At 49.4% G+C, this 18,529-nt stretch overlaps 1 protein-coding gene across 1 annotated transcript in view; it reads right to left on the bottom strand.

Moving 5' to 3' along the window:
• Nucleotides 1-5,896: 5,896 nt before the first annotated feature.
• The window catches only part of ABCC6 (ATP binding cassette subfamily C member 6), a 55,766-nt gene continuing 43,133 nt past the window's right edge, over nt 5,897-18,529 (bottom strand). Inside the window, exons 23-31 of the mRNA XM_030884059.2 lie at nt 17,629-17,939; nt 15,323-15,522; nt 12,914-13,040; nt 11,709-11,810; nt 10,698-10,844; nt 8,657-8,815; nt 8,396-8,562; nt 6,356-6,550; nt 5,897-6,040 (exon numbers count right to left, since the gene is read on the bottom strand). Of these exons, the coding sequence (XP_030739919.1) occupies nt 5,932-6,040; nt 6,356-6,550; nt 8,396-8,562; nt 8,657-8,815; nt 10,698-10,844; nt 11,709-11,810; nt 12,914-13,040; nt 15,323-15,522; nt 17,629-17,939 (1,517 nt within the window). The 3' untranslated portion in view covers nt 5,897-5,931. The remainder of the gene's footprint in view (nt 6,041-6,355; nt 6,551-8,395; nt 8,563-8,656; nt 8,816-10,697; nt 10,845-11,708; nt 11,811-12,913; nt 13,041-15,322; nt 15,523-17,628; nt 17,940-18,529) is intronic.

Genomic DNA, 18,529 nt, shown 5'->3' with positions numbered 1-18,529 from the left:
CCTGGCCAGGTGGCTGTGAGGATGAAGACAGCCATGCCTTGCCCTTAGGATGCCTTCATACGTGGTGATGCCGTCCATGCATTCATTTGTCTGTTCATCCATCCACCTATTCATTCCCTCCATCCATCCAGTCATACAGTCAGTATCTATTGACCCCTCCTACGTGCTGTGTACCACGCTGGGTGCGAGGGAAAGCACAGCCAATACAAATGCACAGATCTCTCGTCTCAGCTCAAGAAGGAAAGGAGCCCTTTCCTTCCCTTCTGGTGGGATTCTAGAGTGGAATTCAGCTCTTATCCATGAGCGATGTGCTAGAGCTAAAGGAATGTGCGAGAGGGAGTGTGGTACAGTGGTTAGGACGTGGGCGGCTCTGGCACCAGCCTTCCTGGGTTCAGATCCCTACTTGCTTACACTCTGTCTCAGTTTTGTCACCTGTAAAAGGGGCCTAATGATAGTACCTTCCTCAGCACAGCATCCTAGTAAGGTGTGGGGTGACTACTGGAAGCTAGTCACCCTCCGATTGTGAGGATTAACTGGGTGACAGGCATTTAGAGCAGGGCTTTGTGTTTGCTGTGACCAGTGGGACTCGGGTGAGGTTTAAGGACTTACCGAGAGAGGCACTGACCAAGGAAGGTCTGTACACAGCTTTCCTGCCTCTTAGCTGTGCTCACTCGCCAGCCAGGCGCTGCTGGCAGGAGCCACAGCCAGGGGATTAATGGCCCGGGTGGCCCGCGGGCTGATGTCCAAGGAGCCATGGGGTGGGCCCAACAGCAGCCTTGTTAGTGGGCTCTTGTGGGCGCTGGTTCCACGGCCCACACTCTGCTTCCTGGCAAAACACCTCCCTCCATGAAGGAGGCTCTTGTGGCCCTGGAACAACACCACGTGACCATGCCAAGCACACAGCTGCCACCTTTGCCTTTAGTCGCTTTGCCAGGGCATCAGCTGACTCGGCTCCAGGAGGAGACATGAGAAGTGCTGTGTCTGGCCCCTTCCCACGCCTCGCAGTAGGACAGACACCCACACAAGATGACTTGGACTTTGGTGTTAGGCCCAAGGGGAGATCCCCGCTCTGCCACTTACTAGCCAGGTGGCCTTGCCAGGTCACGTCTGCTGACCGAGCCTCAGTTTTCTCATCTGCAAGATGGAGCAAAATCACTAGTAATGATGGCATTTTGTTGGCATGACGGGGCGGGCAAGGGATGCAGGCCCCTACCCCATTTTGAAGGTATCAAAATGAACTATGAAAAAAAAAAATGAACTATGGTCACATCTTGAAAAGGGGAGGCAGCCATGACTGGACCTGGATTTAGATTCCTCTGGGCCGAAAACCCTAAGTCAGGATGGACAATCAGAAAGTCCCCATGAGGTTAGGAGGTCAATAGGCACAATGAAAAAGTGTATACAGAACAAAGATGACAACTCAAGCCTTAAACTATTCAAAGGAATATAGAAAAAAAAAAATGTCCCCATGAGCTGTCTGGGACAGGGCAGGCCCTGTGTCCGGGCAAGTAGGTGTGTGTCCACGGGCCTCTCCTGACACACCAACACAGCCGTTGCCCAGGTATCGGTGCATTATTGATGGCGGAGACCCATGACTCAACTGGCAGTGTCTGGAGACATTTTTGTCACAACTAGAGGGGAAGGTGCTCCTGGCTTCAAGTGGGTGGAGGCCAGGGAGGCTGCTGAACATCTGACAGTAAGCAGGGTGCCTCCACATGGAATTACCCACCCCGCATATCAATAGTGAAGAGGTTAAAAAGAAATCCTGTTGTATCTACCCTCCTCTGCTGCCCCTCAGAGGCCCGTAAACACAACAGTATCAAGAACAATAGCGAATGGTTATTGAGCACTTACTTTGTACCCTGCTCGGCTCCGACCCTCTCTGAGTATTAACTTGCTCTCTCCCAGCTGCAGTGCCGGGCGTCAGTGCAGACCCCTGGGCAGCCGTAGTTATGATCCGGGGATTTGTCTCATTTCTCATGCTGTGCTTTTCAGCTGTGTCCCTGTGACCTCGGGCTTGGCTGCTTCAGGCTCTCAACCTCTTTCCTGGTGCCTGAAGCCATTTTTATTAGAATGCTGATCGCTGTCACAAACGGGCCTGAGCCTTGTGCACTGTGTACTGCCCTTCATGGAAGCAAGCGCTGGACCTTGACCCACCCCTGACCTCGGCCTTCCAACAGCGTCTCCCCCACGGTGCCTGGCGGGTGGAAGTGTGACCAGAAACGCCCGAGGTGTTCCAACAGCTGCTGGGGCAGATTTAGTCCTGAATAAACAAATGGATGAAATGCACCAAATCCTGAGCAAATTCTCCCCGTAGAGCCCAGGAGACCTGGCTCTTCTCATCTCCCTTTTGGAATTGAACTGTGTGCTGGGCGAGGGTTTGTGCCCAGAGAGGCTCTTCCCTGGTGTGGGCTGTGGCTTGTGCATCTGTTCAGACATGATGCTCCCTGGAGCTCATGCATGAGGGTGAAGTAGCAGTTCTCAGTCCTGGCTGCACGTTGGAATCATTTGGGCTGGAGACCACACCAGTGGTTGTGAGGGCAGGGGGAGGTGGGTGTGGTTACAAAATGGCAATTTGAGGGGTCCACGTGGAGACGGAAGCAGTCAGCGTCCCGACTGTGGTGGTGGATGCAGGAACCTGTACGTATGATGCAATTACATAGAAGTAAACACACACACACCCAGTGAGTACAAGTAAAACTGGGGAATCTGAACAGGATCGGTGGATTGTACCAATGTCAATTTCCTGATTGTGATATTGAGCTGTCGTCTTTTAAGATGTTACTGTTGGTTTCTCAGGTGAATTCTACCAAACATACAAAGAAGACTCACACCCATCCTTCTCAAACTCTTGCAAAAAATTGAAGAGGAGGGAACACTCCCAAAGATATTCAATGAAGCCACCATCACCCTGATACCAAAACCAGACAAAAAGACCACCAAAAAGGAAAATTACAGGCCAATATCTTTGATGCATATAGATGCAAAAATTCTCAACAAAACATTAGCAAACCAAATCCAGCAACACATAAAAAAGATCATACATCACAACCAAGTGGGATTCGACAAAGTGGGATTCACCCAAGTTCACAAGGACGGTTCAACATATGTAAATCAATGTGATAGGCCATGTAAACAAAAGAAAAGACAAAAACCACACGGTCATCTCAATAGATGCAGAAAAAGCATTTGACAAAATTCAACATCCATTCATGAGAAAAGCTCTTACCAAAGTGCATATAGAGGGAACATGTCTCAAGATAATAAAAGCCATTTATGACAAACCCACAGCCAATATAATACTCAATGATGAAAAGCTGAAAGCCTTCCTGCTAAAATCTGGAACAAGACAAGGATGCCCACTCTCACCTCTTCAACATAGTATTGGAAGTCCTATCCACAGCAATCAGACAAGAAAAAGAAATTAAAAGATACCTACATTGGAAGGGAGGAGGTAAAACTCATTATATGCAGATGATATGGTATATAGAAAACCCTAAAGACTGCACACAAAACTGCTAGAGTTGATAAATTCAGCAAGGTAGGAGGATACAAGATTCACATACAGAAATCAGTTGCATTTCTTTACACCAAAATGAAATATTAGAAAGGGAATGTTAAAAAAAAAAAAACTTTTAAAATCACAACCCCAAAAATAAAATACTTAGAAATAAACCTCACCAAGGAGGTGAAAGACTTATATGCCGAGAACTATAAAACATTAAAGGAAATTAAAGATGATTCAAAGAAATGGAAAGATATCCCATGCTCTTGGATTGGAAGAATTAATATTGTTCAAATGGCCATACCACCCAAAGCAATCTGTAGATTTAATGCGATCCCTATCAAATTACCCATGACATTATTCACAGAACTAGAAAAAAATAATCTTCAAATTCATATGAAACCATAAAAGACCCAGAATTGCCAAAGCAACCCTGAAGAAAAAAAAGCAGAAGGCATAATTGTCCCAGACATCAGACAATACTACAAGGCTACAGTAATCAAAATAATATGGTACTGGCACAAAAACAGACATATGGATCAATGGAACAGAATAGAGAGCCCAGAAATAAACCCACACACCTACAGCCAATTAATCTTCAACAAAGGAGATAAGAGTATACAATGGGAAAAAGAGTGTCTTCAGCAAGTGGTATTGGGAAAGTTGGATAGCTGCATGTAAATCAATGAAGTTAGAACACATCCTCTCACCATGTACAAAAATAAAATGGCTTAAAGACTTAAACGTTAAGACATGACACCATAAAACTTCTAGAAGAGAACATAGGCGAAACATTCTCTGACATAAATCGTACCTATGTCTTCTTAGGTCAGTCTCCCAAGGCAATAGAAATGAAAACAAAAATGAACAAATGAGACCTAATCAATTTACAAGCTTTTGCACAGCAAAGGAAACCATAAGCAAAAGGAGAAGACAACCTACAGAATGAAGAAAACATTTGCAAATGCTGCAGCCAACAAGGGCTTAATTTCCAAAATACACAAACAGCTCATTCAACTCAACAACAAAAAACCCCAAAACAACCCAATCCAAAAATGGGCAGAAGACCTAAATAGACATTTCTCCAGAGAAGAAATACAAATGGCCAATAGGCACATGAAAAGATGCTCAACATTGCTAAATGTTAGAGAAATGCAAATCAAAATGCGGTACCACCTCACAACAGTCAGAATGGCCATCATTAAAAAGTCTACAAATAACAAATGCTGGAGAGGATGTGGAGAAAAGGGAACCTTCCTACACTGTTGGTGGGAATGTAAGTTGGTGCAGCCACTGTGGAAAACAGTATGGAGGTTCCTCAGAAAACTAAAAATAAAATTACCATATGATCCAGCAGTCCCACTCCTGAGTATATATCTGGACAAAACTATAATTCAAAAAGATACATGTACCCCTATGTTCATAGCAGCACTATTCACAATAGCCAAGACATGGAAACAACCTAAATGTCCATCGACAGATAAATGGATAAAAAAAGATGTGGTATATATATACAATGGAATATTACTCAGCCATTACAAAGAATGAAATAATGCCATTTGCGTCAACATGGATGCAACTAGAGATTATCATACTAAGTGAAGTAAGTCAGAAGAGAAAGACAGATACCATATGGTATCACTTATATGTGGAATCTAAAGTATGACACACATGAACCCATCTATGAAACAGCATCATGGACATAGAGAACAGACTCTGCCAAGGGGGAGGGATGGAGCGGGAGGTTGGGGTGAGCAGATGTAAGCTTTTATATATGGAATGGATAAACAACAAGGTCCTGCTGTAGAGCACAGGGAACTATATTCCATATCGTATGATAAACCATAGTGGAAAAGAATATTTTTAAAAAGAATGTATATATATATATGTATGACTGAATCACTTTGCTGTACAGCAGTAATTATCACATTGTCAATCAACTATACTTCAAAAATAAAAACGATGTTCTTATTGGGGAAAAGTAGTAGAGGGTACACAAGTAGTTTTCTGGATTATTTTTTACTGCTTGTCAATCTACAATCATCTCAAAATAAAAGGTTACTCTGTAAAAGGTACACACACCATTGTTCCAGCCCCAGGGATTCTCATTTCATTGGTCTATGGTGGAGCCTGGGCACAGGCAGTTTTTTGGGGTCCCCAGGTGAGTCCATTGGGCAGCCAAGGCAGAGAGCTGCTGTCGACTTTGGCTCCAGGGTAGATGGGGCTGGATGAGCCCTGATCAGGCCGACCTGTGGGTTGCTGTGTCCTCTTGGGTCTGGGGTGATCGGGCATTTTCTCCTCCCAGAGAGCAGAGAGGGGTCTAGACTCAATTCCATGGGGCCACTGATGACCCCGGGTCACTGTGTCTCCAGGGCCTGGCAGACTCTCCGGGTTGGTGGGGCGGGAGGAGGATCCAGGGGCTGGGCTCAGACCAGGCCTGACTCCTGCGCCAGCCTGTAAAACAGGCCCCTCTGGGCCAGCAGCTGGGCTGGGCTGCCGCTCTCTGCCACCTGCCCCTCGTCCATGACCAGCACCCTGCAAGGGAGAGGGACACAGCCAGCTCTTTGGACCCCAGCCCAGGGCCTTGGCCGCTCTGAATGCCCAGTGTATCTGCTCTAAGCAAGTCTGGCCTTCCACGCGGCTTACTGACCCCGACAGCCCAGTTGGAAGCATCTGCTGGGCATGTGTCTTCGGGCTTATCCTTCCCCTGTGGGCATCAGTCTTGCCACCTGTACAGCGGGCACTTCATAATCTATTCCAGTGCCCTTCCAGCTCTAAACCCTGATGCCTTCCTCTGCCTGCAGGGGTGCCCTGGGGGCCAGCTGGGAGGGGTGGGCTGTGGGGGCCTACCTGGCACAGTCCAGCACGGAGCGCAGGCGGTGGGCGATGAGTAGTACCGTGCACTGCGCAAACCAGCTCCCCAGGGCGGCCTGCATCTGGCGCTCTGTCCCCGGGTCCACAGCAGCCGTGGCCTCATCCAGGATGAGGATCTGGGTTTTCCGGAGAAGGGCACGTGCCAGACACAGGAGCTGCTTCTGGCCTAGGCTAGGAATGAGTGGGACAGGCCAGATGTTTGCACATCAGGACTGACCTGCAGGGGGTGCCCACAAATGTGTCCTCATGGCAGCTGCGGGAGTGGGGGATGTGTGCCTGTGTGTCCCCAGACGTGGGTCCCTAGTCTACAGAGCTGGTAGGAATCCCCATCCTGCCATTTTTGAGCAGAGTGACATTAGGCAAGTCATTGAAACCCTCTGGGCCTCAGTTTCCCCATCTGTGCAATGGCTATCTCTGTTTCTATTCTGTGGTCTTCACTATGTGCCAGACACATCCTATATGCTTATGTATATTAACTCATAAAGACCACAAAGGTAGGTATTGTGTCAATGAGTCCTTCCACACTGGGTTGTGAGGATAAGACAAATCATATAAAAGCCATGCATGTCACAGAGTAAACCCTTCTTTTACTCCAGTTACAGATGAGAAAGTTGAGAGTCAAGGTCACACAGTCAGTGAGCCCCCAGAGCCTGGAGACTCAAGGGTGTTTGGGGCTGTTTCCTGCCATGTTCAGCTTCCTCAGAGTAAACCCTTTAGGGAACCAGGACCTACTACGGCCATGTGGGTGTCAGGTGCCTGGGCTTTGCTCCAGACTCACCACTTATGGGGTAGGTGAGTTGGCAACTCTCAAGCCTCAGATTCCAATTCTGTGAAATGGGATTAGTGAAAGTGCAGCTTTGAGGATTAAAATGAATATTGAAATGAATATTTCTTACATGCCAGGCACTGTTGCAACAACTTTACACATAGCACTCATTTAATCCTTGCACAGATAGGCAGGTTCTAACTATTATTCCCATTTTACAGATAAGGAAACTGAGGCACTGAAGATTAAGCAACCTGCCCAAGATCCTACAACTATGTCTATGCTCCTGGCTACCAAGCCCTGCTGCCCTTCTAGTGCCATTACCACCCACGGTCCCTCACCCTAACATCTTCTGGGTCAGGTGGGTTTTAGAATCCAGAATGTCTTGACTTTTAAAAAGGCACACACCTGCACATCTGTGTTCACAGCAGCACTATTCACAATAGCCAAAAGGTAGAAACAACCCAAGCGTCCATCAATGGATGAACGGATAAGAAAAATGTGGTCTATCCATACAATGGAATATTATTCAGCCTTAAAACTGGAGGAAATTCTGGCACATGTTACATCATGGATGAACACGGAGGACATTATGCTGTGTGAGATAAGCCAGTCACAAAAAGACAAATACTATAATATTCCACCTAAATGAAGTACCTAGAGAAACAAAGTGAAATGGGGGCTGGTGGGAGGGAAGAATAAAGAATTGTTTAATGGCTACAGAATTTCGGTTTCACAAAATGAAAAAGTTCTGGAGGTTTATTGCACAATGATGTGAATGTACTGAACACTATGGAATTGGACACTAAAAAATGGTTAAGATGCTATGTGTATTTTACTACGATTTCTTAAAGCTTTTAAAGGCGTACACCCTATGTTACTTGACGACCCCAGTGAGCGTGGGGTTAGCACCCAATATCAAACACCGTATCTTTGCAGCAAAATAAATGCTGAGTGAGATAAATACAGACCAGAAGTAGCCTCGTGTCAGTAGAGGTTGAGTTTTGCCACCAAATAAACTTAGAAACAAATTTAGGAAAAAGAAAAAATATCTCGATATTCAGAGATTGTGTTGGAGTTTGGAACGGCTGATGAGGGATGGGATTTGTACTGTGATTAGGAATAGAATGGGGTTGATCATCCTATGTGGGGAGGTGACTTCCAGGGCATATTACCCTGGGGGGGACCTTGGCCACACCTGCCTCTCCCCCGGCATCTCACAGGGTTTGGCTGGGGTGCGGCGACCCTACCTCAGGTTGTCGCCTTGGTCGGCACACTCATAGTGCAGCTGGCCGGGCAGGCTGGCCACCGTGGCTCTCAGCTGCACCGTCTCCAGGGCCGCCCAGATGGCTTCGTCTGAGTGCTCGTGTAGCATGTCGAGGTTCATTCGCAGAGAGCCGGGGAACAGGATGGGGTCCTGGCCGGAAGGGACAGTGGGTCAGAGCTGGGCCAGCCATGCCTCCCACCTATCCCCCTCCCCCCACCTCTGCCCACCCCTCCCCAGGCCTCACCTGGGGGATGATGGTGATCCTGGACCGAAGTGTGTGCAGCCCCACTTGGGCGATGGGGACCCCGTCGATCCAGATCCCGCCCTCAGCCGCCTCTAGGAGCCGCAGCAGGCCCCCAGCCAGGGAGGACTTTCCTGCCCCTGTCCTGCCGACGATGCCCACCTGCCGGGGGATGGGGGAGTAAGGCCCATTCTGACCAGGCCCGGCCAGAAGGCAGGCCATAGCCCACAGGGTTCCTGGGCATGTCTTTGCTAGATGTTTCCCCTGCACCCAAGACCCATCCATCTATCCATCATCCTTTGAGCATCCATCCTTCCATCTGTCCATCTGTCCACCTGTCCATATATCCATTCATCAATCCATCCAACCTTCTGTCTGTGCATTCTTCTCTATCTTCCCCTCATCCTGATACACCTCTCCCATCTTTTCATCCACTTCCCCACCCTTCCTCCTATTCCTTCATCCTTCCCCTTCCTTCCATCCATACCCTCATCCTTCCCTCTGTCCTTCATCCTTCCTTCCACACACCATCCTTCCATCCATATTCCTATCCTGCCTTCCATCTCTCATCCTTTCTTCCACTCCATCCTATCCATCCATTCATCCTTCCATCCATGCCTCTTTCTTCTTTCCATCCAGCCCCCAATCCCAGCCATCCATCCTTCATCCTTCCATCTATCTGCCCATCTTTCTATCCATCCCCCATCTTTCCTTGACACTTGGTGGGGGTTCAACACTCTTTGTTTAATAAGTGAACGAAGCATGTGTGTCGCCCACTGTATGACAGGCACTCTTTTAGGCACCAGGAATACAGAAATTAAGGAGTCCTTGCTCCAAAGGGCTCACCATCTGGTCTTGGAAACAGTGCACCTGAGTAAACTTGAATACAGTGTGATGAACAAGCACTCTCTATAACCAGGCTCTGGCCTGCAGCAATGGAGGTAAGCATGGAGGTGCTGCTGTTCATGTTGCCTGGGATGGAGGTTGATGGGGTAATCAGAGAAGGCTTCATGGAGGAGAAGATACTTGAGTGGAATCTTGAAGGATGACTAGGAGTTCAGGGAGGGGGAAGATGCCGGGTGAACCACACCAACTGCTAGCCTGTAAGCTCCTCGAGGGCAGCACCATGTACCCACCTGGCCCAGAGGCTGCTGCTCCACAAATGTTGGCTAAGCCCTGGCAGGGCAATGAATGAAGTGGAGAAAGGGCCTTGAATGCCAAGCTCAGGAGTTTGGGCTTTACCAGAAGGAAGCTGGGAGAGAGAGGAAGGTCTGGAGCAGGGAAATGACATGCTCAAATCAAGATCACAGGAGAATAGATTGGAGGGGGTGAAACAGGAAGCTGAGGGCCTGGAGCAGTGGAGGGGAGGGCAGGGAGGAAGTGTCACCAGGTGGGGAGGGCAGAGAAGGATACAATGAAGCAGCCTGACTAATCATCTATAAATGAGGTGATATTAGGTGTGTTGTCAGAGTGAAAATGCAAATAATAATGAATAAAAGCATTGGTGAGCACTTCTGTAGCATTTGCTATGTGCCAGGCACTGTTCCAGGCAGTTTCTATGTATTAACCCAGGTAAACTTCTCAACAACTCTATGAGGTTGACATTATTATTCCCACTTTACAGATGGGAAACTGAGACCAAGGCATGCAGTGACTTGTCCAAGGTCAGGCACGGCAAAGCAAGGAACTGAGCCCATGCAAACTGGATAAGTATGTGGAACATTCAGCACCTCACCCAGCACATAGTAGGTGTTCAACTAATGATAGAGAAAGAAGAAAGAAGTTGGGGTGATGCCTCCTCATCTGGGACACCAAGGTGGGTGGGTTTCACCAAGATGGAAGCAGGTTTGGGGAAGATGATAAGTTCCCTTTAGGGCGTGGTGGGTCTGAAGACTGGGGGACCTGAGGTGCGGACGTGGAGCAGGCAGCCGGTGCTCAGGACCTGGACTCTGGGTGATGCCCAGCCTGGCCACGGCCCTGAGGCCTCTCCAGCCGCCCTGTGGCCTGGCCACCACGAGGAGGAAGTTGTAGGTGAGCCGCTCACCTTCTCTCCTGCGTGGATCTTGAAGGACACTCCCCGCACGGCCAGCGGGAGCTCGGGTCGGTATCTCAGCCCAAAGTCCCGGAACTCGATCTGCCCCCCATGAGGCCAGGGGGGCCGGGCCGCACAGGTGGCCGGCCTCCAGGGTGCCTAGGGCAGGAGGGGACATTGGGTCAGAGGAGCCTTTCTCCAGGCTTCTCACAAAAGGGCCTGCCTCTCTGACCCTCAGTTTCCTCTTCTGTAAAGTGGGCTTATTTACTGCTACTTTACAGGGTTGTTATGGGGCATGGAATGCAGCAAGGCTAAAAACAAATAATATTTGGTATAGTGAAAATAAAAAAATAATGATGTTGGCTACTCTTTATCTATTTTTGTTATTAGCCATTATTAATTTTCAAATATTCTCTCTTTCGCTAGTAGAGGTAGACACTCTCCTTTTAGGGAAAAGGGCAAGTCTGTGCAGTGGGGAGACCAGTGCTGCCATTTGCTATTCCTGTGACCTTGAACAGGTCACTCCACTCCCTTGAGCCTTGGTTTCCCCATCTGTGAAATGGGGCTAATTAGAGTGTGGACATGTATTGAGTGTTTGCGGTGTGCCAGACACTGTATGAAGTCCTTTATTGTGGGATGACCTCCTAGTACACCCAGCACCGTTACGTTGCTGCTATGTTTCTCTACTGTTCCTGCTATTCTGTTTCAGTAGTGCTATCGTGTTACTGTTGTGCTGCTGTCATGTTTCTATAATGTTGCTACCAAGCTGCTGTTATGTTACTGTCATGTTGCTGTTACTCCTGGTCCCCTGTCACTCAGAGTGCCCTGCCTTGCCATTCAGAGGAACCAGGATTTGACCTCGTCTCAGACCCTACCCTCTTAACCATTCCTGCCACCTTGGCTGTGACTGCAGTCTGCAGTGGTGGGGGCTCTAAAGCCGGTGGCAGATGTCAACATGGGTCCACCGTCCTCTGCTGTAAGTCCTGGATGGTGCCCGCTCCCCCTCCATCTCTTGCCCATCACCTCCTTGGGCGTCTGGGCGTAGTCCTTCAATCGTTCCACCGACACGATGCTGCTCTCCAGGTCTGTCCAGCTGCGAACAGCCCACTGCAGCGTCTGGGTCACCTGGTTCGAGAAGACACCTCAGGACAGCTTCAGCAAGGCCACCCCACAGGTGAGGCAGGGGCTGGGAGGCGGGACCCGGAGCAGACGAGGGGGCAGAATTTGGCTGTAGCCACAAGGATCCCTCTTTTCCTTTAGTTGAACTGGAGTATATGGACCAGAAAGGAGCCCTCGGACATCAGCTTATCCAACCCTTCTTGAAACAGGTAGGGAGACAGGACCAGAGAAGGTGTGTGGCCCTCTCAAGGACACCCAGCAGGATCCAGCCCAAAGACTTCCATTCAGAGAGGTTTCCCTCCACTTAACACTGATTTCCCACTTGGTACCACACCAAGCTCCTCCCCAGAGTCTGCTCGCCCTGCCCCCACCCCTTCCCAACCTCATTTCCCTCCAGTTTTGTCCTCACACTCTCTCCAGCCACACCGCTTTCTTGTTGTTCCTCTAACACACCAGTCGCACCCCTCCCGCCATCGCAGGGCCTTTCCTCCTGCTGTTCCCTCCACCAGGACTGCTCCTCCCCTATTCCCCCACTCCCTTTAGGCCACAGATCTCAATCCCCCTTCTCAGAGAGGTCTTCTGGGCCATGCAAAAGAAAAGCACCCTCCCCCCAATCATGTTCCCTCCTGTTACTTGCTTTAGCCTTAAGCTTAGTTGCCTCAACTGTAAAATGAGGACAGTAATAGTACCCCTGGTGGGCTTGTGGGCAGGATTAAATGAGCTAATATTTATAAAGCTCTTAGAACAATGTCTCATTCATAATGAATGCTATTTACATATATGTATATATATATATTTTTTTTCCTTTACAGATGTCATAACCTGACATTAAATATTGTTATTAATAGTTAACAAAACGTTAACAATGCACTGGAAATGGACTCTGTCTACTTTATCTCAATGAGTCTTTATAGTGTCTGAAGTGAAGGGATTACTGCCCATTTTTCAGAGGAGCACAGCGAGGCTCCAAGGTCCAGCCTAGGCTCTTGCAGAGCCGTGTCTTCCTCACTGGTTGGTAGTTTGGACTCAGGTCCTTGAAGGTCCCACTGGCAGAGGTCTGTGTCCATTCTGCCCGCACCCCAGAGCCCAGATTGGGGTGTCGGAAGTACCTGCAGGGCGGCTGAGACAGAGAAGCCCACGAGGCCGGGGCTGAGGTGGGCCTTGCTCAGGACTGCGCACAGGGCGGCCGCAAACACCAGCCCATTCCCCACGAGCTCCAGGTTGGAAGCGAGCCACCTGCGAGGGGACAGGTAAGAGTGGGGTCAGTGGGGCCTCTCTGTGCTACCTGCCTCCCTGGGCACAAGGCCTGGACAGCATGCCGGCTCGAGTGCCCATGGGGTCCCGGCAATGGTCTCCTCCACACCCAGGTCCCACAGTAGGTGCTCAAGTAAGCTCTGCTGTGCTGCCACTTTTCTGTCCCCAGGCTATGCCAAGCCATGTCCCCTGTGTTCCCCCTGCCTGAATCCGACCTCCTTCTTCACATGGCCAACATCTTACCCTCACACAGCCAGCTCAAGCCTCACCTCCTCAGAGAGCCCTCAGGACGACTCCTCCCTTTTATCACTCTGTATAGCTAAACTAGTTAATCAGTCCTTGACTGTCGGCCTCCATCAGCAGGCTCATGAGGGCAGCAACTTTGTCTTTTTTTTTAATTAACTAATTAATTAATATTTCATTTTTGGCTGCATTGGGTCTTCATTGCTGTGCGTGAGCTTCCTCTAGTTGCAGCGTGTGGGGGCCACTCCTCGTTGAGATGCACGGGCTTATTGCGGTGGCTTCTCTTGTCGCGGAGCATGGGCTGTAGGCGTGCGGGCTTCAGTAGTTGTGGCACGTGGGCTTCAGTAGTTTTGGCTCGTGGACTCTAGAGTGCAGACTCAGTAGTTGTGGCGCATGGGCTTAGTTGGTCCGCGTCATGTGGGATCTTCCCGGCCCAGGGCTCGAACCTGTGTCACCTGCACTGGCATGTGGATTCTTAACTACTGCACCAGCAGGGAAGTCCATCAACTTTGTCTTGTTCATGGCTCTGTCCCCAGGACCCAGCACAGGACTGAGCACGTAGTAGGTTCTCAACAAATACATATTGAATGGATGAGGAAATTGAATTCCTACTTCTTTTTCCTTTTATTGAATTCCTACTTGACCATTCATTCATGCATTCATTCAGCAGATATGTATTCAGCACCTACTGTGTGCCATGCATACTGGAGATGCTGGGGACACAGCCGCAAACCAAACAGATAAAAATCCCTGTCTTCAGGGAACTCTGGGCTTCACTGCATATAACACCTAGTCCTCTTAACAACCCCACGATGGGAGGACTGTTGTCCCCATTGGACAGATGAGGACACCAGAAGGGTTAGGTACTTGCCCAAGTCCACAAACATAACAAACACCGGGATTTGAAGCCACATCTGCCTGACTGAGGGTCTGCCACTTCCTAGATGGCTGACCTTGGGGGAGTCCCTTCACTTCTCCGAACCCCAGTTTACCCATCTGTGGGATGAAGTAACGTCTGGCTCATTATAGTTGTGAGGATTAAATGAGATACACCTATCGTATATGGCGCAGAAATCATTGGCCCTTCCACAAAGTAGGTGCTTTGTAAATGTTTGTAAGGTCCCTCCTCCCTAGGCTAGGACCCCAGGAAGGGGCAGGGCAGGTCACCTAGAAGGCATATGGCATTGAGACACTGCCCACAGCTGCAGGGCCTCATAGCCCCAGCTGGCTGGAGATCTGGGCAGAAAGAAGGAAGGAACTGACATTTATTGAATTCACACCCACTGTGTGCTTGACCCTCTCCACACTCTGGCACCAGACTGACTGGATTCAAATCCTCACTCCACCATGTATTTGCAGTGTGGCCCTGGGCAAGTTCCTAAATCTCTCTGTGCCTAAGATTCATCATCTATAAAAGGGTCTCTGCCTGGTGGAGTTGTTAATAGGATTAAATAAATTAATCCACAGAGGATGCTGAGGACTGTGCTGGGCATGTGGTAAGCACATTACAAGGATTAGCTGTGAGTGTATTTGTTTAATCTCAGTAGCCACTCCATGAGTGCAAACTCACTTTGACAAATGAGGCTCAGAGAGGTTATGTGACTTGCCCAAGATCATCCAGCTAGTAAGTTGCAGAGCTGGGATTTGCACCTGTGTCTGTCTGTGCTCAAAACTTGTGTTCTTATTCTTGCTTAGTACCGAAAGGAGGCCGAGGATGCTTATGTAGCTCCTTTGTCACCAAGGCAACAGAGGCTGGTCTAGTGGCCTGGCAACAGAGGCTTCTTCCCTTTTGCTGACACCTGTACTTCCTGCCCATCTGTGGTTGGGGATCCCTCAGGCCAAGGTCCATCTGCTCACACTGTGAGCCATGTGCACCCGTGGGGTCTAGGCTCTGCTTTACCCTCGACTCGCTGTGTGACCTTGAGCAGGCCACGTGACCTCTCTGACCACACAGTATGACCTTAGGTCTCATCCTCTGGGGACACAGAAGGATTATAGGTTCTTCTCTGCCCCCTTCCTACCTGTCAGCCACCAGCCGCGGGAAACTGACTCTCTGGCTTTCATCCATGTGTGCGTCGTTCTGAGCCACAAAGCAGCCCTGGACCCGGAAGGCCCTGACCACTGCTCCGCCCTGGAATGTCTCGGCCACATGGGAACACACGGATGAGTACCTGGCTGATTCCAGGCGTCTGAGCTGGCATGAGCTGGCCACATACAGGCTCTGAAGTGGGACAGTGGGGAGCAGAGAGGTCACAAACACAGAGAGACAGTTTGAGAAGCATAGGGAGCTCTGTTACCAGCTTGCTGTGTGACCTTGGGTCAGTGGCTTCTCTTCTCTGGGCTCCAATTTCCTTGTAGAATCAGAGTTCCATGGGTCTTTTTAAAAATCACCTGAGAATCTTCAAAAACTCCCAATGCCTCACCCCCGAACTATTGAATCAGAATCTCTGGTGGCATCAACCTCTCTGGTGGCATCACCCTGGCCTTGGAATTTTTAAAAAGCCTTCGAGTGATTCTCATGTACAGCCAGGATGGAGTCTGGTCTATTTACTATAGACCTAGTCTATAGTAAATATCTCATTCTCAGCTCTAAGGCCAACTGCTTCACTTAGGGCCAGTCATTGTGGGAACAAAGCCACAAAGGGCAAGGAAGGCAGCTTGACAAGTCAAATTCATTCACTTAACTCGAAGGTTACATGCCAGGTGCTGCGAACACCATGACGCACAAACAATATATATCGTTATTTGGTTTGAGGTTGGAAGCTGTGTGCGGCTGGCAGGCAGGAAAGAACCTGCATTTGCTGATCACCCAGGCTGCATGCCAGGCGCTTTCCAAATACAGTTGACCCTCGAACAACATGGGCTTGAACTGCACAGGTCCACTTATTTGTGGATACTTTTCAATAGTAGATACTACAGTGCTACGTTCTGCACTTGGTTGAATCTGTGGCTATGGAGGAACTGTGTATGCAGAGGGCCAGCTATAACTTCTAAGCAGATTTTTAATTGCAAGGAGTGTCAGTGCCCCTAATCCCCACGTCGTTCAAGGGTCAACTGCAGTATTCAGTCATTGTGAGGTGGGCATTAGGGTCGGTCACAGTTTATAGGTAAGAACACCAGAGGCTCAGAGGGATTAAGCAGCTGGTCTAAGCCTCTATAGCAAGCAAGTGGCAGGACCTGGATTCAAACACATCTCTGTCCGACTCCAAAGCTCTAGAGAAGCAGTTCCTCCCCCAGGTCAAGAGGCTATAGAAAAGACTTGGGATAGTTGTGGAGGGCAGCGATGGCCATGGTTTTTGTCTGGCTACCATGTTTTGTTTTGTTTTTTCTACTTCTGATTTTTGTCTGGCTACCATGGTTTCTTCTACTTCTGATTTCCTTGGTGGGGATGGGGGGTTGGCGGTCAATCATGAGACCTGATCATGGAGGTAGTCACATGACACAGCCCTGCTAGGCAGAGTAAACTATTCCTTTGGTCACAGTGATGAGCTCAGGGATGACACATGCCTCATGAAAGGCCAATCAGAATCTTCCCTGGGATGGATGTGTGAATGCTGAGCTGGAGAAAAGTTGCTTTGTGTCGGGGGTTGCTGAGGTGGGAGGCTGTGAGTATAGGGTTGCAAGGGGGCCATCAGACCTGCCCCCTAGAAAAGGAGTGTGTGCAAAGTTAGGCCAAGCAGAGCTGAGCCAGTGATTCTTAAATATTAGCATGGATCAGAATTACCTGGAAGGTTCATTAAAACCCAGATTTCTGGGCCGCAGCTCCATAGTATCTGAGTCAGTAGGTCTTGAATGGGGCCTGAGAATGTGCATTTCTAACTAGTTCCCAGGTGAAACTGATGCTGCTGGTCTGATACCACACTTCAAGAACCACTGAGGGAAGATATGGAAAGAGTGACAGCGTCCTAGTAAGAGCTGACCCCCTGCACCCTGGGAGCATAAGCCATTAATTCTGTTCTTGTGTTTAAGCTAATTTAAGTTGGTCTCTGGTTCTGGCAACTGAAAGAGTCGAGCCTAATACAATGGTCTTTGAGAGCTTGCAATGCCTTCTTGGTTTCCAGATCACTGAGGAAGAGATACCTGATTTCAGCAACAGTAGCAGGATAAACTGTTAGACGTTAAGAACTTTGATGTGAACATTTGGGAGACAGAGATGAGAGTAAGTGTTAGAAACAGACTGTGGTGTCTCTGTCTCTGAGAATTCTTCCAGGGGCAGCTCCTAGATGTCCAGCTGGGCAGAACCTCTTACACTGAGTCCTGCCCAGAGACAGGGGACTGGTGGAGGTGACCTTGGCTGGCCCCAGGAGCCTCTCCAACCTCCCCTTACCTGAAACCCAGCATAGAAGAGCAGCAGTGGCACGATGGCCACGACAGCCAGCGGGGTGGTCACTGTCACCACCAGGCCAACCTCCAGGAGTCCGAAGGCATACATCAGTAGAGACCGGAATTTGTCTGGGATGTCCACGTCTACTATGTCTGTCTCTTTGGAGAAGCGGTTCAGCAGGTTCCCAATGGGCGTCCGCTCAAAGAAGCCAATAGGAGACTGTGCTACGTCCCACAGGAGCCCCCGGAAGAGCAGGCTGGATGCCCGGATCCCTCCTAGGAGCACTGTGGCCATGGAGGCAAAGAGCCCGATTGCTGGGGAGAGAGAAGGGGTCAAGGCATAAGGGCTGGAGACCCCCATCACCCTGTGGTGGCTATGTTATGAACTGGCCACCCTGATTTATCCTTTGATGGGACCACCATGCAGTGGGTTAAATAGTGTCTCCCCCCAAATTCATGTCCACCAGGAACCTCAGAATGTGACCTTATTTGGAAAGACAGCCTTTGGGGCTTCCCTGATGGCACAGTGGTTGAGAGTCCGCCTGCCGATGCAGGGGACACGGGTTCGTGCCCCGGTCTGGGAAGATCCCACATGCTGTGGAGCGGCTGGGCCCGTGAGCCATGGCCGCTGAGCCTGCGCGTCCGGAGCCTGTGCTCCGCAACGGGAGAGGCCACGCGTACCGCAAAAAAAAAAAAAAAAAAAAAAAGAGGGCGTTTGAAGATGTTATTAGTGAAAGAGCTTGAGGTGAAATCCTGGATTTAGGGCGGCTTCTAAATCTGATGACTAGTGTCCTTATAAGAAGAGGAGAGGACACACAGAGACACAGAGAAGAAGATGATGTGAAGACGGAGACAGAGACTGGAGTGATACACCACAAGCCCAGGAATGCCAAGGATGGCTGGCA

Source organism: Globicephala melas, chromosome 15 (assembly GCF_963455315.2).
Source record: "Globicephala melas chromosome 15, mGloMel1.2, whole genome shotgun sequence".
Taxonomy (NCBI): domain Eukaryota; kingdom Metazoa; phylum Chordata; class Mammalia; order Artiodactyla; family Delphinidae; genus Globicephala; species Globicephala melas.
This window is presented reverse-complemented; position numbering and strand designations above follow the sequence as displayed.